Source organism: Coregonus clupeaformis, chromosome 25 (genome assembly GCF_020615455.1).
Source record: "Coregonus clupeaformis isolate EN_2021a chromosome 25, ASM2061545v1, whole genome shotgun sequence".
NCBI classification, from domain to species: Eukaryota; Metazoa; Chordata; class Actinopteri; order Salmoniformes; family Salmonidae; genus Coregonus; species Coregonus clupeaformis.
The window spans coordinates 908,606-928,462 of record NC_059216.1 but is presented as its reverse complement, the minus strand read 5'-3'; the positions used below and the strand labels follow the sequence as shown (position 1 = coordinate 928,462).

At 41.9% G+C, this 19,857-nt stretch overlaps 1 protein-coding gene across 2 annotated transcripts; it reads right to left on the bottom strand.

Moving 5' to 3' along the window:
- Window positions 1–2,010: 2,010 nt before the first annotated feature.
- LOC121539145 (mitogen-activated protein kinase kinase kinase 7-like) lies at window positions 2,011–19,838 on the bottom strand. Of its 2 annotated transcripts, none has more exons than XM_041847425.2 (15): window positions 19,648–19,838; window positions 17,861–17,957; window positions 16,973–17,083; window positions 16,658–16,723; window positions 16,406–16,451; window positions 15,900–16,038; window positions 14,738–14,862; window positions 14,443–14,571; window positions 14,109–14,239; window positions 13,818–13,905; window positions 11,974–12,107; window positions 11,743–11,899; window positions 11,504–11,565; window positions 11,140–11,255; window positions 2,011–3,765 (listed from the first exon to the last, which is right to left on the bottom strand). In XM_041847425.2, the coding sequence occupies exons 2-15, from the start codon at window positions 17,924–17,926 to the stop codon at window positions 3,597–3,599; spliced, it is 1,539 nt and encodes a 512-aa protein (XP_041703359.1). In that variant the 5' UTR covers window positions 17,927–17,957; window positions 19,648–19,838; the 3' UTR covers window positions 2,011–3,596. The 2 variants fall into 2 exon arrangements, with proteins under 2 accessions (XP_041703359.1, XP_041703358.1); XM_041847424.1 differs by lacking the exon at window positions 19,648–19,838 and adding an exon at window positions 18,110–18,319.
- Between the last annotated feature and the right edge of the window lie 19 nt (window positions 19,839–19,857).

Below are 19,857 nucleotides of genomic sequence, written 5' to 3'. Positions count from 1 at the left end.
ATTCTTAGATATACAGTTTACAAATGTATTGGGACAGTGACAGCTTTAATCTGAGGGTAATTTCATCCATATAGGGTGAACCGTTTAGAAATTACAGCACTTTTTGTACATAGTCCCCCCATTTACAGTTCTATTGGGCACAAAATAATCTGAAACACAACCAAAACAAACACCAAATGTAATCAACAAGTTTGTAGAGTCACAAGCTTGATGTAAACATTGCGTGCTACGAATATGGGGACCAAATACTAAATGTTTGACTACCTTAATACACATACAACTGAATTTGTCCCAATACTTTTGGTCCCCTAAAATGGGGGGGAGGACTATGTACAAAAAGTGCCGTAATTTCTAAACGGTTCACCTGAAATATATATACAGTGGGGAGAACAAGTATTTGATACACTGCCGATTTTGCAGGTTTTCCTATTTACAAAGCATGTAGAGGTCTGTAAAACAAAAATCCAGAAAATCACATTGTATGATTTTTAAGTAATTAATTTGCATTTTATTGCATGACATAAGTATTTGATACATCAGAAAAGCAGAACTTAATATTTGGTACAGAAACCTTTGTTTGCAATTACAGAGATCATACGTTTCCTGTAGGTCTTGACCAGGTTTGCATACACTGCAGCAGGGATTTTGGCCCACTCCTCCATACAGACCTTCTCCAAATCCTTCAGGTTTCGGGGCTGTCGCTGGGCAATACGGACTTTCAGCTCCCTCCAAAGATTTTCTATTGGGTTCAGGTCTGGAGACTGGCTAGGCCACTCCAGGACCTTGAGATGCTTCTTACGGAGCCACTCCTTAGTTGCCCTGGCTGTGTGTTTCGGGTCGTTTTCATGCTGGAAGACCCAGCCACGACCCATCTTCAATGCTCTTACTGAGGGAAGGAGGTTGTTGGCCAAAATCTCGCGATACATGGCCCCATCCATCCTCCCCTCAATACGGTGCAGTCGTCCTGTCCCCTTTGCAGAAAAGGATCCCCAAAGAATGATGTTTCCACCTTCATGCTTCACGGTTGGGATGGTGTTCTTGGGGTTGTACTCATCCTTCTTCTTCCTCCAAACACGGCGAGTGGAGTTTATACCAAAAAGCTCTATTTTTGTCTCATCAGACCACATGACCTTCTCCCATTCCTCCTCTGGATCATCCAGATGGTCATTGGCAAACTTCAGACGGGCCTGGACATGCGCTGGCTTGAGCAGGGGGACCTTGCGTGCGCTGCAGGATTTTAATCCATGACGGCGTAGTGTGTTACTATTGGTTTTCTTTGAGACTGTGGTCCCAGCTCTCTTCAGGTCATTGACCAGGTCCTGCCGTGTAGTTCTGGGCTGATCCCTCACCTTCCTCATGATCATTGATGCCCCACGAGGTGAGATCTTGCATGGAGCCCCCAGACCGAGGGTGATTGACCGTCATCTTGAACTTCTTCCATTTTCTAATAATTGCGCCAACAGTTGTTGCCTTCTCACCAAGCTGCTTGCCTATTGTCCTGTAGCCCATCCCAGCCTTGTGCAGGTCTACAATTGTATCCCTGATGTCCTTACACAGCTCTCTGGTCTTGGCCATTGTGGAGAGGTTGGAGTCTGTTTGATTGAGTGTGTGGACAGGTAACGAGTTCAAACAGGTGCAGTTAATACAGGTAATGAGTGGAGAACAGGAGGGCTTCTTAAAGAAAAACTAACAGGTCTGTGAGAGCCGGAATTCTTACTGGTTGGTAGGTGATCAAATACTTATGTCATGCAATAAAATACAAATTAATTACTTAAAAATCATACAATGTGATCTTCTGGATTTTTGTTTTAGATTCCGTCTCTCACAGTTGAAGTGTACCTATGATAAGAATTACAGACCTCTACATGCTTTGTAAGTAGGAAACCCTGCAAAATCGGCAGTGTATCAAATACTTGTTCTCCCCACTGTATATATATATATATTTTTTTTAAACTCAAATTAAAGCTGACTGTTTGCACGTTAACCTCATAGTCATTGTATCATTTCAAATCCAAAGTGCTGGAGTACAGAGCCAAAACAACAACAAATGTGTCAATGTCCCAATACCTTTGGAGCTCACTGTACATTCAAAAGTGCATTGACAACAGAGTACCTTTCTGGTTTTGAAAGTCAAAACGCTATTTAAAAAAATACAGTACAGAGAGTGAGATATAGCCTAAGGCAACTTGTGAACATACGCACACAGAGGGCAAATAAAGCAAACAAAAGTGTATAACACATTGGTGGAAGTGCTAGAACAAGCCCAAACTCTTAGTCCACAACCAGCATACACACATTTAACACTATAGGGGTGAATACGAAAGTGAAATAATTGACTAAATTAACAAAATATAAACACTAATACTGAGTGGTTGTGGCATTCTAAATTTAGAGAATGTCTCAATGAGAAAAAAATATATCTAAAACCTCCAAGGCAGAAAGATTGAGAAAGATCTCAAAACTAATGTAAAACTTTGCTGATTCACTGAACATGGTAAGGTATAGGCTCTATAAAATTCATAAAAACGAAGATCCAATTAAATTTTTGTCATTACTTCTCAATGAGCCAGTGCATATGTAAAAGGGAATAAAGATATAAGAATGCTATAGAAATTTAAAAAGATGCAAATATATATGAAATGAGAGCCTTTTGTGCACATCTTAGTCATCTATATGTCATCTCCATACAAAGCTAGCTGTCACAGAGAGGTACGAGCCAGAGAGGGACAACAAGATGAGCCACTTCTTTCACTACTAGCACCTCTACAACAGCCCTGGGGAGGGGACAGTCATCTGCCACAAGACAGGAAACACCTCAAGTCGTCTAAGGTGTTACTGCAAGTCATCCACCTTAACAACACCAACAACGCTCTACAAAAGCCTTTCTGATACTTCCTTGATGTCACACTAAGGGCAGAAATTAAACTTAGGCACAGATCTAGGATCAGCTTGTCCTCCTCAAATCCTAACTTTAAACATTGGGGAGGGGAATACAAAACTGACCCAAGATCAATCTCATTTTAGTTTGGATATCAACAACTACAGTAGGAGAAGATGTTACAGGGCCTCCAGGCTTCCCTTGTTCAACGAGTCCACTGTTCCTCTGGCAGAATAGAATGACATCTTTGCGAGACATGAAATGAACTGAGCTGTTGTTGAGATGTCTTGCACAACATTGTTGTACTGAACGCAGCTCTGGTTTGAGACACTTTGAGTGTCTTAACTGTACAGCGCATTGGGGAGCAAGGACCTGAGGGGAGACCTGCTGTGTGCGGTCTGCTGCTGACTGTGGATCAGTTGAGGATCTACAAAACATTCATAATAGCATGGCTTTTCTCTTTGGCCAATGATCCAAGAACAGTTTAAGAGCAACATGGAAGTTTTCAATCTCTTTAGCTGCTCATCCGAAAACAGTTTGATGAGCAATTTGAAGCATTCATCACAAATATGCCAGGTATATTTGGCTGCAGCCGATCCCAAAACAGCTGAGGGTCGACAGAAGAGACATCACAAAATGGCCACTTGACAGACAGTGTCTTCAGCTGCTGCTGATCTGAGGACAGTTCTAGGGCAACAGCCACACATCAGGAGGCATTCTAACTCTTCTGTTGCTGACTCTGGATCCGCTCCAGCTTGTTCTTACAAATGTGGAAGTAGGTGGAGAGACTCTTGTTCTCGTCAAACAGTTTGGTGTGCTCCTGAATCAGACGGGACGTGTTCTGCTGCTCCTTCTCATCCTGGTGCAGCTCAGAGATCAGCTCCTTCCTACACATCACCACCACAAAGGCAGAGAGAACATGTTTAGCGTTTAGGTAGCCTACATTCACTGTAACCGTACAACAAATTACTACATACAGTAAAATACTGTTTTGGAAACAAAGTTATTCAATTAAATTCTAATGAATTGACTCATGTTAAGAGTAAATGGTATCACAACAGATACAACAAGTAAACCAGTAAGTCATTAGTCACACTAGAGTACAGTGCAATCTGAGGTACAGTGTGTGCACATTGGATGAACATCTTCAGTGAAAGCATAGGGAATGTTGGGTAAATATTTATTTATTTGAAATTTTGCAGGATGAAATCTCTTGAGATGCACCATCTCATTTTCAAGAGTACCCCCCCAAAAAATAAATAAAAAGTAGTTACAAGAATAATATGCAATTACTGTTTAATAATAATAACAGTGAAATAATAATAATAAAAACGAAAACGTACACCATAAAGAACCACTAATCCCCAAAGCCAACACCTCCTTTGGCCGCCATTCCTTCCAGTTCTCTGCTGCCAATGACTGGAACGAATTGCAAAAATCTCTGAAGCTGGAGACTCTTATCTCCCTCACTAACTTTAAGCATCAGTTGTCAGAGCACCTTACCGATCACTGTACCTGTACACAGCCCATCTGAAATTAGCCCACCCAACTACCTCATCCCCATATTGTTATTTATTTTATTTTGCTCATTTGCACCCCAGTATCTCTATTTGCACATCATCTCTTGCACATCTATCATTCCAGTGTTAATACTAATTGTAATTATTTTGCACTATAGCCTATTTATTGCCTTACCTCCATAACTTGCTACATTTGCACACACTGTATATATATTTTCTGTTGTATTTTTGACTTTATGTTTTGTTTTACCCCATATGTAACTCTGTGTTGTTGTTTTTAATCGCACTGCTTTGCTTTATTGTTATTTATTTTGCTCATTTGCACCCCAGTATCTCTATTTGCACATCATCTCTTATCATTCCAATGTTAATACTAATTGTAATTATTTTGCACTATAGCCTATTTATTGCCTTACCTCCATAACTTGCTACATTTGCACACACTGTATACAGTGGGGAATAAATGTATTTAGTCAGCCACCAATTGTGCAAGTTCTCCCACTTAAAAAGATGAGAGAGGCCTGTAATTTTCATCATAGGTACATGTCAACTATGACAGACAAAATGAGAAAAAGAAGTCCAGAAAATCACATTGTAGGATTTTTAATGAATTTATTTGCAAATTATGGTGGAAAATAAGTATTTGGTCAATAACAAAAAAGTTTCTCAATACTTTGTTATATACCCTTTGTTGGCAATGACACAGGTCAAACGTTTTCTGTAAGTCTTCACAAGGTTTTCACACACTGTTGCTGGTATTTTGGCCCATTCCTCCATGCAGATCTCCTCTAGAGCAGTGATGTTTTGGGGCTGTCGCTGGACAACACGGACTTTCAACTCCCTCCAAAGATTTTCTATGGGGTTTAGATCTGGAGACTGGCTAGGCCACTCCAGGACCTTGAAATGCTTCTTACGAAGCAACTCCTTCGTTGCCTGGGCGGTGTGTTTGGGATCATTGTCATGCTGAAAGACCCAGCCACGTTTCATCTTCAATGCCCTTGCTGATGGAAGGAGGTTTTCACTCAAAATCTCACGATACATGGCCCCATTCATTCTTTCCTTTACACGGATCAGTCGTCCTGGTCCCTTTGCATAAAAACAGCCCCAAAGCATGATGTTTCCACCCCCATGCTTCACAGTAGGTATGGTGTTCTTTGGATGCAACTCAGCATTCTTTGTCCTCCAAACACGACGAGTTGAGTTTTTACCAAAAAGTTCTATTTTGGTTTCATCTGACCATATGACATTCTCCCAATCCTCTTCTGGATCATCCAAATGCACTCTAGCAAACTTCAGACGGGCCTGGACATGTACTGGCTTAAGCAGGGGGGACACGTCTGGCACTGCAGGATTTGAGTCCCTGGCGGCGTAGTGTGTTTCTGATGGTAGGCTTTGTTACTTTGGTCCCAGCTCTCTGCAGGTCATTCACTAGGTCCCCCCGTGTGGTTCTGGGATTTTTGCTCACCGTTCTTGTGATCATTTTGACCCCACGGGGTGAGATCTTGCGTGGAGCCCCAGATCGAGGGAGATTATCAGTGGTCTTGTATGTCTTCCATTTCCTAATAATTGCTCCCACAGTTGATTTCTTCAAACCAAGCTGCTTACCTATTGCAGATTCAGTCTTCCCAGCCTGGTGCAGGTCTACAATTTTGTTTCTGGTGTCCTTTGACAGCTCTTTGGTCTTGGCCATAGTGGAGTTTGGAGTGTGACTATTTGAGGTTGTGGACAGGTGTCTTTTATACTGATAACAAGTTCAAACAGGTGCCATTAATACAGGTAACGAGTGGAGGACAGAGGAGCCTCTTAAAGAAGAAGTTACAGGTCTGTGAGAGCCAGAAATCTTGCTTGTTTGTAGGTGACCAAATACTTATTTTCCACCATAGTTTGCAAATAAATTCATTAAAAATCCTACAACGTCTGACCTCTGTGATTGCCAACAAGGGTTTTGCCACCAAGTACTAAGTCATGTTTTGCAGAGGGGTCAAATACTTATTTCCCTCATTAAAATGCAAATCAATTTATAACATTTTTGACATGCGTTTTACTATATTATTTTGTTGTTATTCTGTCTCTCACTGTTCAAATAAACCTACCATTAAAATTATAGACTGATCATGTCTTTGTCAGTGGGCAAACGTACAAAATCAGCAGGGGATCAAATACTTTTTTCCTTCACTGTAAGTATTTTACACCCCTTTGCTATGACACTCCAAATTGAGCTCCGGTGCAAACAATTTCTAGAGTGTTCAAAGTTTCCAAGAGCACAGTGGTCTCCATCATTGGAACTACCCAGACTCTGCCTAGAGCTGGCCGTCCTACCAAACTGAGAAACCGGGCAAGAAGGACCTTGGTCAGGAAGGTAACCAAGAACCCAATGACCACTCTGACAAAACTACAGAGTTCCTTGGCTGAGATGGGACATACTTACATAGGTAGACACAATGTAAGTAACCTAATTTATGTCGCTCTAACTGCCCTGAATGCCTCTGCTGATCCTACAGCTATTGTATGCAGCAATCATGTGTCTATGAACCACATTTATGCTGTTAGCACTGAGGCGGTGTGCCCAGGTAGGAAGTCCACTGTATGCAGTTCACCCTGCACTAACATAAATAACATGAGAATATCTACTTCTGCTAAGCTTCCCAGTAAAGCAATGAAAACAAGCCAGCATCCCTGAAAAGTGCTCAAAATAGCCCACGTTAACATATGTAGCTTAAGAAACAAGGTTCATTAAATTAATAACTTGCAGTCAACCTACCAGGGTAGTTACAAACAGCACAGGAATGAAATCATCAACATGTATCGATCACATCTTTACTAATGCTGCAGAAATGTGCTTGAAAGCAGTATCCAGATCCATTGGATATAGTGATCACAATATAGTAGCCATATCTAGGAAAACCAAAGTTCCAAAGGCTGGGGCTAATATAGTGTATAAGAGGTCATACAATAAGTTTTGTAGTGATTCCTATGTTGTTGATGTAAAGAATATTTGTTGGTTCGTGGTGTGTAATGAGGAGCAAACAGACGTTGCACTTGACACATTTATGAAATTGCTTATCCCAGTTACTAATAAGCATGCACCCATTAAGACAATGACTGTAAAAACTGTTAAATCCCTGTGGATTGATGAGGAATTGAAAAATGGTATGGTAGAGAGGGATGAGGCAAAAGGAATGGCAAATAAATCTGTCTGCACAACCGATTGGCAAACTTACTGCAAATTGAGAAATCATGTGACTAAATAAAGAATGAATAAAAATAAGAAGAAACTACACTATGAAACAAAGATAAATGACATAAAGAATGACAGTAAAATGCTTTGGAGCACCTTCAATGAAATATTGGGAAAAAAGGCAAACTCAGCTCCATCATTTATTGAATCAGATGGCTCATTCATTACTGATATTGCCAACTACTTTAATGATTTTTTCATTGGCAAGATTAGCAAACATAGGCATGACATGCCAGCAACAAACACTGACACTACACATCCAAGTATATCTGACCAAATTATGAAAGACAAGAATTGTCATTTGTGTGGAAGAGGTGAAATAATGATTGTTGTCTATCAACAATGACAAGCCACCGGGGTCTGACAATTTGGATAGAAAATTACTGAGGAAAATAGCGGACGATATTGCAACTCCTATTTGCCATATCTTCAATTTAAGCCTACTAGAAAGTGTGTGCCCTCAGGCCTGGAGGGAAGCAAAAGTCATTCTGCTACCTAAGAATAGTAAAGCCCCCTTTACTGGCTCAAATAGCCGACCAATCAGCCTGTTACCAACCCTTTGTAGTTTTGGAAGAAATTGTGTTTAACCAGATACAATGCTATTTTACAGTAAACAAATTGACTTTCAGCACGCTTATAGGGAAGGACATTCAACAAGCACAGTACTTACACAAATGACTGATGATTGGCTGAGAGAAATTGATGATAAAAAGATTGTGGGGGCTGTTTTGTTAGACTTCAGTGCTGCTTTTGACATTATCGATTATAGTCTGCTGCTGGAAAAACATGTGTTATGGCTTTACACCCCCTGTTATACTGTGGATAAAGAGTTACCTGTCTAACAGAACACAGAGGGTGTTATTTAATGGAAGCCTCTCAAACATAATCCAGGTAGAATCAGGAATTCTCCAGGGCAGCTACCCCTTACTTTTTTCAATTATAACTAAGTAAAGAGTGTCTATGTATGCAGATGTCTCAACACTATACACGTCAGCTACTACAGTGACTGAAATTACTGCAACACTTAACAAAGAGCTGCAGTTAGTTTCAGAATGGGTGGCAAGGAATAAGTTAGTCCTAAATATTTCAGTTGTGTGGTCAGGTGCCACAAAGAGGGACTTAGGAAAATTGCAATTGGCTCAGAACAGGGCAACACGGCTGGCCCTTGGATGTAAACAGAGAGCAAACATTAATAATATGCATGTCAATCTCTCCTGGCTCAAAGTAGGGGAGAGATTGACTTCATCACTACTTGTATTTGTAAGAGGTATTACATTTTACATTTTACATTTTAGTCATTTAGCAGACGCTCTTATCCAGAGCGACTTACAGTATTGACATGTTGAAAGCACCGAGCTGTCTGTTTAAATGACTAGCACACAGCTCAGACACCCATGCATACCCCACAAGACATGCCACCAGGTCTCTTCACAGTCCCCAAGTCCAGAACAGACTATGGGAGGCGCACAGTACTACATAGAGCCATGACTACATGGAACTCTATTCCACATCAGGTAACTGATGCAAGCAGCAGAATCAGATTTAAAAACAGAAACACCTTATGGAACATTGGGGACTGTGAAGCAACACAAACATAGGCACAGACACATGCTTCCACACTGTTACGGATACAGGTATCCTGTGTCTTTTTGTGTTTTTCCTCTCCTTCTGCCCTAAACACAGGTGTCCTGTATGTTCCTGATTGGTGGTCGTTGGGGTGTCTGCTGATTGCTGAGGTGGACCAATCAGTGGACATTCCTCTGCATTGCACCACCTGTTTCTGGTTTTTCAATCACACATCCCATTGTTTAAAAGCCAGTCAGTTGTGTTTGTAGTGAGAGACTATTTCCGTATGTGAGTATGGATACTGTGGTGTCCTGTGTACTCACTCATTTGCTGGTTACTCTGTTTGGTAACTTTGTTGTGTGTTTCTGGGAAAAGGGGAATTTAAGCAAGTTGCCCTTGAGCGTACATTACCCGTAGGAAGAAAACTGTCTAAAAACACTAGTTAGACCTGAGCGGACCACCCACTGTAATTTTTGTATGATTAGCAGTAGCTTAGCGGTTCTTGAGGCAGGCAAGATCAGTTTAGGGGTGTTTTACACTATTGTTTCATTTCTTGGGTCCTGCTCAGCCCTTTTTCCCAAACCTTTACCGTGTGTTCAAAAATAAACATTTTATGTTTGACGGTAGTTTATGGTTGTCGTGTAGTTTTTGTTCTCACTGTTCCATGTCACGATTCTAATTTGCATGAATTATGTTACGGGTCTCTTGTCCATCCACCCTAGACGTTTAAAGCCACGGGGTTCGTAACACACACACGATAACATACGCACTATACACACACGTACACATGGATTTTGTGTTGTAGATTTGTGGTAGTGGAGTATGGGCCTGAGGGCACACACTTAGTGTGTTGTGAATTCTGTAATGAATGTATTGTAATGTTATTAAAATTGTATAACTGCCTTAATTTTCCCGGACCCCAGGAACAGTAGCTGATGCCTTGGCAGCAGCTAATGGGGATCCATAATAAATACAAATACAAATGGGAGAACATGCCAGAAAGACAACAGTCTTTACAGCACCAATCTGGGGTTTATGGGAGAGTGGCCAGATGGAAAAAGCCACATGACAGCACACCTGGAGTTAGCAAAAAGGCACGTGAAAGACTCTGAGATCATAAGGCAAAAGATTGTGTGGTCTGATGAGACAAATGTTACTCTTTGGCCTGAATGCAAAGCACTATGTCTGGAGAAAACCAGGCAAAGCTCTTCACCCGTATAACACCATCCCTACAGTGAAGCATGGTGGTGGCAACATCATGCTATGGGCATGCTTTTCAGTGGCAGGAAATGGGAGACTGGTAAGGATAGAGGGAACAATGAATGGAGCCAAATACAGGCAAATACTTGATGAGAACCTGCTTCAAAGTGCAAACAACTTTAGACTGGGATGAAGATTTTCATTCCAACAGGACAATGACCCTAAGCATACAGCCACAGCAATGCTGGAATGGCTTCAGAACAAGAATGTGAAAGTCCTTGAGTGGCCCAGCCAAAGCCCAGACGTGAATCCCATAGAAAATCAGTGGAAAGACTTGAAGATTGTTGTTCACTGCCGCTCCCTATATAACTTAACAGATCTTGAGAAAATCCCCAAAGAGAAAATCCCCAAATTCAGATGTGCAAAGCTGATTCAGACATACCCAAGACGACTCAAAGCTGTAAATTGCCTCTAAAGGTGCTTCTACAAAGCATTAACTCAGGGGTGTGAATACTTATGTAAATTAGATTTCTGTATTTTACTTTCACTAAATTTGCTAAAATGTCTAAAAACATGTTTTTTTTAGTCAGTGATTATGGGGTAGTGTGTGTAGATGGGTGAGAGAAAAATATCAATGTATTCAAATTTGAACTCAGGCTTTAACACAACAAAATGAATAAGTGAAGGGGTATGACTACTTTCTGAAGGCACTGTACATATGGTAATATGTGACATACTTTCTTTGGGTGAGCAGGGCGATTTCAGTCTGCACTTTAAGGTACTCCTGGGCCATTCTGCAGTGCTGCTCAAACACAGCCATGGACTCTTTGGAGTTAGAGAACGGGGCCAGGGGCTAAACACAACCCAGAAACACACATCACCATCATGCACTTACAATTTGTCACATCGTTCTTATGTAATGTACAGTACTTAACTTTTTTAACATATTTCAAGTAGAGGACACATGAAATCCAAAAAAGGTAGTAAGTAGGCTTTTAGATAGTATGTCAAACGTGGCTGATTGGTTATCAGTATCAATAGTATTTAGTATCAGTCAGCATTGAGGATGAATGGAGAAAGAACTCCCCATTCCTACAGTACCTGCAGCTGGTGATCCAGTGTCAGATAAGCCATGGGGATGGAGCTGTCCAAGCCATTCATATCTGAGGACATAGAAAACGTACTGGTAAGCATAAAATGTATACTGTATGTTGTACGGTACTGCCCCCTGGTGAACACTGCAGTGACATATTGTGTCAGACATAAAGTAGTTTCCGGTCATATAACATCTTTGGTAAGCTGGCTCTATTGTGACAACCAATACTAAATAGGGCCCATACCTGTGGGACTGATAGGCACCCTCAGCTCTAGCCCCGATTGGTCAGCACATTGCCCTTTGAACTCAGTGGGGGCAGGACTCTGGGTACGCTCACGCTCAGGCAGGCTTTCCACACTAGCCCTTCTGGACAAGGGCAGGCTGGGGCGTAATGTACCCCCCTGAAAAGGAACATGAACAGCATGAACATTGGTATGGATGGGATAACTTATTACTCCAACTATAACTGCATTACCTTTGATGGTTTGAACTGAAGTGGAAATCTAGCTTCAGTGATTTTCAGGGTGTCATCTCTCCCTTGACAGTTTGTTCCGTGTTCCATGTTGCTTTCAGTTCTGTAGCTGTTGATAGTGTTGTCTGCATAGGAACCTACAGAAGAGAGGATGTTTTTACAGAAACTTCTGCAATAACAGAATCTTCTGAACTTCATTAATATGCATTTTCGAAATAAATTACAACATAGCATAATTTTAATAGAATGTAAAGTGTTACTTGTCACCAACTGTTTATATAGTGAGGGAAAAAAGTATTTGATCCCCTGCTGATTATGTACGTTTGCCCACTGACAAAGAAATGATCAGTCTATAATTTTAATGGTAGGTTTATTTGAACAGTGAGAGACAGAATAACAACAAAAGAATCCAGAAAAACGCATGTCAAAAATTTTATAAATTGATTTGCATTTTAATGAGGGAAATAAGTATTTGACCCCCTCTCAATCAGAAAGATTTCTGGCTCCCAGGTGTCTTTTATACATGTAACGAGCGGAGATTAGGAGCACACTCTTAAAAGGAGTGCTCCTAATCTCAGCTTGTTACCTGTATAAAAGACACCTGTCCACAGAAGCAATCAATCAATCAGATTCCAAACTCTCCACCATGGCCAAGACCAAAGAGCTCTCCAAGGATGTCAGGGACAAGATTGTAGACCTACACAAGGCTGGAATGGGCTACAAGACCATCGCCAAGCAGCTTGGTGAGAAGGTGACAACAGTTGGTGCGATTATTCGCAAATGGAAGAAACCCAAAAGAACTGTCAATCTCCCTCGGCCTGGGGCTCCATGCAAGATCTCACCTCGTGGAGTTGCAATGATCATGAGAACGGTGAGGAATCAGCCCAGAACTACACGGGAGGATCTTGTCAATGATCTCAAGGCAGCTGGGACCATAGTCACCAAGAAAACAATTGGTAACACACTACGCCGTGAAGGACTGAAATCCTGCAGCGCCCGCAAGGTCCCCCTGCTCAAGAAAGCACAAAGCAAATCGAGCTCTTTGGCATCAACTCAACTCGCCGTGTTTGGAGGAGGAGGAATGCTGCCTATGACCCCAAGAACACCATCCCCACCGTCAAACATGGAGGTGGAAACATTATGCTTTGGGGGTGTTTTTCTGCTATGGGGACAGGACAACTTCACCGCATCAAAGGGACGATGGACGGGGCCATGTCCTGTCAAATCTTGGGTGAGAACCTCCTTCCCTCAGCCAGGGCATTGAAAATGGGTCGTGGATGGGTATTCCAGCATGACAATGACCCAAAACACACGGCCAAGGCAACAAAGGAGTGGCTCAAGAAGAAGCACATTAAGGTCCTGGAGTGGCCTAGCCAGTCTCCAGACCTTAATCCCATAGAAAATCTGTGGAGGGAGCTGAAGGTTCGAGTTGCCAAACGTCAGCCTCGAAACCTTAATAACTTGGAGAAGATCTGCAAAGAGGAGTGGGACAAAATCCCTCCTGAGATGTGTGCAAACCTGGTGGCCAACTACAAGAAACCTCTGACCTCTGTGATTGCCAACAAGGGTTTTGCCACCAAGTACTAAGTCATGTTTTGCAGAGGGGTCAAATACTTATTTTTATTAAAATGCAAATCAATTTCTAACATTTTTGACAAGCGTTTTTCTGGATTTTTGTTGTTGTTATTCTGTCTCTCACTGTTCAAATCAACCTACCATTAAAATTATAGACTGATCATGTCTTTGTCAGTGGGCAAACGTACAAAATCAGCAGGGGATCAAATACTTTTTTCCCTCACTGTATAATCCATCAACCTTCATAGGGTACCTAAATCTATGGGACTGACCTGTGCTTGTGGCTGAGGAGGAGCCACTCCTACTGTTGCCTGGACACTGGTGAGGGTACTGGAGAGGCTCATCAGACTCTGGGAAGTACTGCAGACACATGGAGGAAGAGTACACAATGCTAACAGTAATCGCATATCTAAAATCAAACGCTCATAAACTGTGGAACACAGACACCACTTGATAATAACTAAGAAATAAGTTGTTCAATTGCAGGTTATTATGGGTTATTATTAGTGCTGTGAGTGTGAAGTTCTGATCACATGGGGCTGTGGGGTTTTCCAGTACTGTACCTTCATGAGGCTTGCCATGGTGTGCTTGACCTCCTCCATGGAGGGCCTCTGGGCAGGGTCTTTGTCCCAGCAGTGTGTCATCAGATTCTCTATGGGCTCCGGGAGGTCCTTTATCAGGGGGGGCCGAGTCCCTGAGAACCCATACAAGAGACTGGCATGTCAGTGGGGGAATGTCAATAGCCTAGTGGCTTCCTCTATTCATCTTCTCTCCTTCATCTAACAACTAGGTGAGGTTTTCTTTCAAACCTATATTTCACTTCATTTTGCTGTTTCGGTTTTATTCCTCTGTGTGAATGTAACTACACTAAGCGTCTATGGCTCGGTAACCTCTCACCTCTGTGCACGGCCCACATGATGCAGAAGGCCGATCCTCCAATCTCGTCAAAGGGTTTTCTACGAGTGATCACCTCCCACAGGATGATGCCCCAGCTGAACACATCACACTTCTCACTGTAGTTACTGCCTGGACAACAGAGTCACAGAGAGAGATACAGGTGAGTGAAGGAATAAAGGTTAGAGTGAGACCCTAGAATGTTCGATTGGCGAGACAGAGAGACTAGGTGCTTGGTCCATTTTGGTCTTCTGCTTTTGAATGAAAGGAGGAAAACCCCTTGCTAAAGGTTACTTGCCTTCAAACACTTCTGGTGCCATCCACGCTGCACTTCCTTTGTTGTTGGTCATGTGTGTCTGGATGTCACAGGCTGTCCCAAAGTCACAGATCTTCAACACTGTGCCACCCTGTACAAGCAGCAGACTGAAACACATTGCTATGGTTTAGGTTCAGAGAGTACAACCTCATTAACCTCTAAAAGTCTAAACTGTTGGGGGGAATTGTTTTAAGATGGTGGTCATAACATGGATCATTAAGCTATTTGATTTTGAATTTTAGGACCCCTTTAGGTATCAAAAATAAAATAGTGAATTTGGCCTTTACTACTATAGCCCATAGAAACGCATTGAAAAAGACAGTCAAAAAATAAATCATAAGGAAATATTTGTGTTTTTTTGGACACATATTTAACCCTGTATTTTTGTTGGTACAAAACTTCCTCCATACTTCCATTTGTTTGTATGGGTTACCTTCAGACAAGTCCCATGACACTTGTGGGGATCAAAGAGAAAAACGTGAGTCTCCCCTTTCCATAGTGGGGTCATACTAGTTTGTAGCTCAAATGGTTGGGACGCTACAGACAGAAGTTGGCATATCAGTGTTACCAAATTCAGACGAGTCTCATAACACTTGTGGGGCCATAGAGCAAAATGGAGAACACCATCGTGTCCATCAGTCTCCCCTTTCCATAGATTGGTCATAATCGTTTGACGCTACAGACGTTTTTGTGAGAATACCGATTTTCGGGATGTCTCATGGTCTGAAAAACACAGCTGTAGTTCGGCCACCTTCCACCCCAGATGTGGAAGGCCGACATTGGCGGATGCAGTGGATTGAGACGCAGCCCATGCAAAAAAAACGGATCTCTCTATCTTAAACTGACAGATTTTAATGGGGATTTTTTTCTTATGTTACTTAGATGTGTCAGTAGACTCTTAAGGATTAATTGTTTTCTATTTTGATATATAAGTACTGTAAACAGATTGCAAAATTCTGGTAACTTTCCCACAATTCCCTGGTTTTCCAGAAATCCTGGTTGGAGGACTCCCGAATTTCCTGCTTATCCCCTCATAATTCCAGGAATCTTTTTTCTGGAAAACTGAGGAAATTTGGGAAAGTTACCGGAATTTTGCAACCCTGAAACAGGCAGTTAAGTAACAGCACACAGAAAAGGGCCATACTTGGGTGGTTTGAGGTCTCTGTGAATGAGGGCCTTGGGTTTCATGGCGTGGAGATAGGATACCCCCTGAGCACACTGCAGACACCAGCTCATAGTGTGGGATGCACTGTACTGGGGCAGGGGCTCAGCTCCATGCAGCACTGGGAATGGCCAGACACAACACAGGCGAGAGCGAGAGAGAGAGAGAGAGAGAGAGAGGGGGAGAAAGTCGGGTGGGGCGCACAGAACAGACAGAGATAAAATATTAACATGGTAACTGGCACAGACCCTCATAGATCATGATTGAACAATGACATACAGTAAGGATCACTTGCACAAGACAACACACTCAACTACACAGAAATATAGTGGGAGATTGATACACTGATAATTGCACTCCGACTAAGATGAGGGCTTCAAGCTATGGTTGGCAAATAGAATTATGAACAATATACTTATTGAAATAGCTAAGAAATTACATTAAAGAAAATACTGAGTTGAAATGAAGCTGAAAAAGTAATTTCTTACCATTGTATAAGGAGCCACCCTCAGCATATTCCATAACAAGACACACCTGTGTGAGAACGTTACAATCATTGTGATAAAAAGGGAAAAACACTTAGTGTATGAGATTGCAAATGTGGTGTCAATATAGAGGAAAAACTGTAGTCCTAATAAATAATACTAACTAATAAATGAATAATGACACATGGGCCTAAAGTATATAATTGAACACCAGGAAAATCATACTAAGAAGACAACTCTCCTGAATGTACTTACTGGATTATCACATGAGCCATAGAGCTTCACAATATTTGGGTGATTTACTCTAGAAAGCTGGCGGAGCTGGATGAGGAAGAGACATGGATAAGTGAAACGGATCTCACCATCTTAACATATATGTATTGTTTTGTTTACATTGTAATTGGATATCATTTGACTGCTGCTACCTAATATCAAAAAGGTCCATAAATGTTAGTGGGAATGTTAATATTGGGATAACAAAACTTATTTCAACAATAGACTAGACCAGAAAAAACAGGGTTAGATGAAAAACGATGCATTACAGCAGGTAAGGAGAGGATGTTCCTGTACCTCTACTACAAAAGCTTTCCTCTCAGATTCGCTCTCTATGGTCTTGATGGCAACATCTTTGCCTTTCCATTTGGCCTTAAATACAACTCCAAATGTTCCTCTGCCAACAACCTGGAGATACACAAAGAAACAAATGTCACATGTATAAAACACTGCTTTTCTGGTCTAGTAACATGCTTTCAAGGAAAATGTTGTGTTTTCACAATAATGTATATAAACCTTGGATTGCTGATGCTATGTATTGGCCAATGAGAGGCTTTGAAGCCACCAGAAGACGGTCCTCCATAGGAATGAACGGAATTCTACAGTATTTCAATTAAATGTTTCAAGGACAAAAACACATGATTTAAAGTATTTTTTTTATACGTTAAAGAAAATGTTTTTATATTTTGTTTTATATTATTATGTTTAGCTCAAATAATATAATTTCAAAGTATGCATTAAGGTGTCTGTAACAGAATAAACGTGGCAAAAAAATAAATAATTGACATTCATAAATGCATTTCTATAACTTCCAAAATATTTTTTACAATGGTGGGGGAGTGCCAAGATGGAGGCGCGGTGGTATATATAAATCATTGTGTTTTAATTTCTGTCCCTTCTGTGAGTCCTGGGCAGACAGGTCCCCCTCTAGGTTATAATCGGACATGTTTCTGAGTGGTGATCTGTCTCGTTATTTTCTGTATAATCTACAAATCATTAGATACTGCTGGTGTTTTGAAAGAGGTAGCCTATCTTGGCTTCATAGTTGAAACTGGCACAGAAGTGACATGGATGATCAAAACACTAAACTTCTATTCTATTCAACAAGGTTCCTGCAATTTCCCCCACAAAAGGCTAATTGTTTGGTACTATAGGCAGTATTGGTAGCTATCATACGACATTTACCTCTTCAACTTCTATGTCCTCATATTCTATCTCTTCGAAGGGATATCCAGGAGGTGTCTCAAGCATCTCGAAGGCGGTAAGGATTCCGCAGAGCAAACTAGAAAACAACAACAGAGTGTATTAGCATACTGTGTGCCGTTAAACTGGCCAGTCAGTCACTTAGACGCACGATTTATTTTCATTTTGGAGCACTCGATATTTCATGCAACAACTCCTCCATAATAGTTTCCATTTGCTGTTGAAACATACATCAGGAAGTATGAAGCTGTCTGCTCCAGCGAGCCGCTGTTTCGAACACTCAGGAGGAAGAGTTACATTGTATCAAAAGCGATAAACTAGGATCAGCTGTTTATCATCATTATGTATGAATAGTTTTGTTACATCCAACGTGGAAAATCAAATGGCGTGAATAGCAAATTAGTACGAGTTTGATAATGTCAGAGTGAAAACAAATGCCGTTTATTCCATGGTTTGGGCAGTGAAATGTTCGCAGCCTTGGGGTGCATTCAAGAACAGTACACGGTTACGTGTTATTCAACAGCCGGTGCGGTCCTCTCAAGATCAAATCAAATCAAATCAAATGTTATTGGTCACATGCGCCGAATACAACAGGTGCAGACATTGCAGTGAAATGCTTACTTACAGCCCTTAACCAACAGTGCATTTATTTTAAACAAAAAAAGTAAGAATAAAACAACAACAAAAAAAGTGTTGAGAAAAAAAGAGCAGAAGTAAAATAAAGTGACAGTAGGGAGGCTATATATACAGTAAAATAAAGTGACAGTAGGGAGGCTATATATACAGGGGGGTACCGTTGCGAGAGTCAATGTGCGGGGGCACCGGCTAGTTGAGGTAGTTGAGGTAATATGTACATGTGGGTAGAGTTAAAGTGACTATGCATAAATACTTAACAGAGTAGCAGCAGCGTAAAAAGGATGGGGTGGGGGGCAGTGCAAATAGTCCGGTAGCCATGATTAGCTGTTCAGGAGTCTTATGGCTTGGGGGTAGAAGCTGTTGAGAAGTCTTTTGGACCTAGACTTGGCACTCCGGTACCGCTTGCCGTGCGGTAGCAGAGAGAACAGTCTATGACTAGGGTGGCTGGAGTCTTTGACAATTTTGAGGGCCTTCCTCTGACACCGCCTGGTATAGAGGTCCTGGATGGCAGGGAGCTTTGCCCCAGTGATGTACTGGGCCGTACGCACTACCCTCTGTAGTGCCTTGCGGTCAGAGGCCAAGCAGTTGCCATACCAGGCGGTGATGCAACCAGTCAGGATGCTCTCGATGGTGCAGCTGTAGAATTTTTTGAGGATCTGAGGACCCATGCCAAATCTTTTTAGTCTCCTGAGGGGGAATAGGCTTTGTTGTGCCCTCTTCACGACTGTCTTGGTGTGTTTGGACCATGATAGTTCGTTGGTGATGTGGACACCAAGGAACTTGAAGCTCTCAAACTGTTCCACTACAGCCCCGTCGATGAGAATGGGGGCGTGCTCAGTCCTCTTTTTTTTCCTGTAGTCCACAATCATCTCCTTTGTCTTGGTCACGTTGAGGAAGAGGTTGTTGTCCTGGCACCACACGGCCAGATCTCTGACCTCCTCCCTATAGGCTGTCTCATCGTTGTCGGTGATCAGGCCTACCACTGTTGTGTCGTCGGCAAACTTAATGATGGTGTTGGAGTCGTGCCTGGCCATGCAGTCATGGGTGAACAGAGAGTACAGGAGGGGACTGAGCACGCACCCCTGAGGGGCCCCCGTGTTGAGGATCAGTGTGGCAGATGTGTTGTTACCTACCCTTACCACCTGGGGGCGGCCCGTCAGGAAGTCCAGGATCCAGTTGCAGAGGGAGGTGTTTAGTCCCAGCATCCCAGGCTTAACCCCCGTGTGAAAGACAGCACCTAATAGATATCACAGATTATTATTTGACTGGCACCATCGATCGATTCGAGCCTGAAGTGTAGGCGTTTTTGTTGTGTTGGCTCGTCAACCTTTGCGGATTTTGAA

Coding starts and splice junctions, on each gene's coding strand:
- LOC121539145 (XM_041847425.2), bottom strand. CDS start 17,926: ATGCTTGAGACACCTCCTGGATATCCCTTCGAAGAGATAGAATATGAG. Junction 16,724..16,972: donor GGAAAGCTTTTGTAGTAGAG/GTACAGGAACAT, acceptor TTCCTCATCCAG/CTCCGCCAGCTTTCTAGAGT. Junction 12,108..13,817: donor CTCCTCAGCCACAAGCACAG/GTCAGTCCCATA, acceptor TCTCTTCTGTAG/GTTCCTATGCAGACAACACT.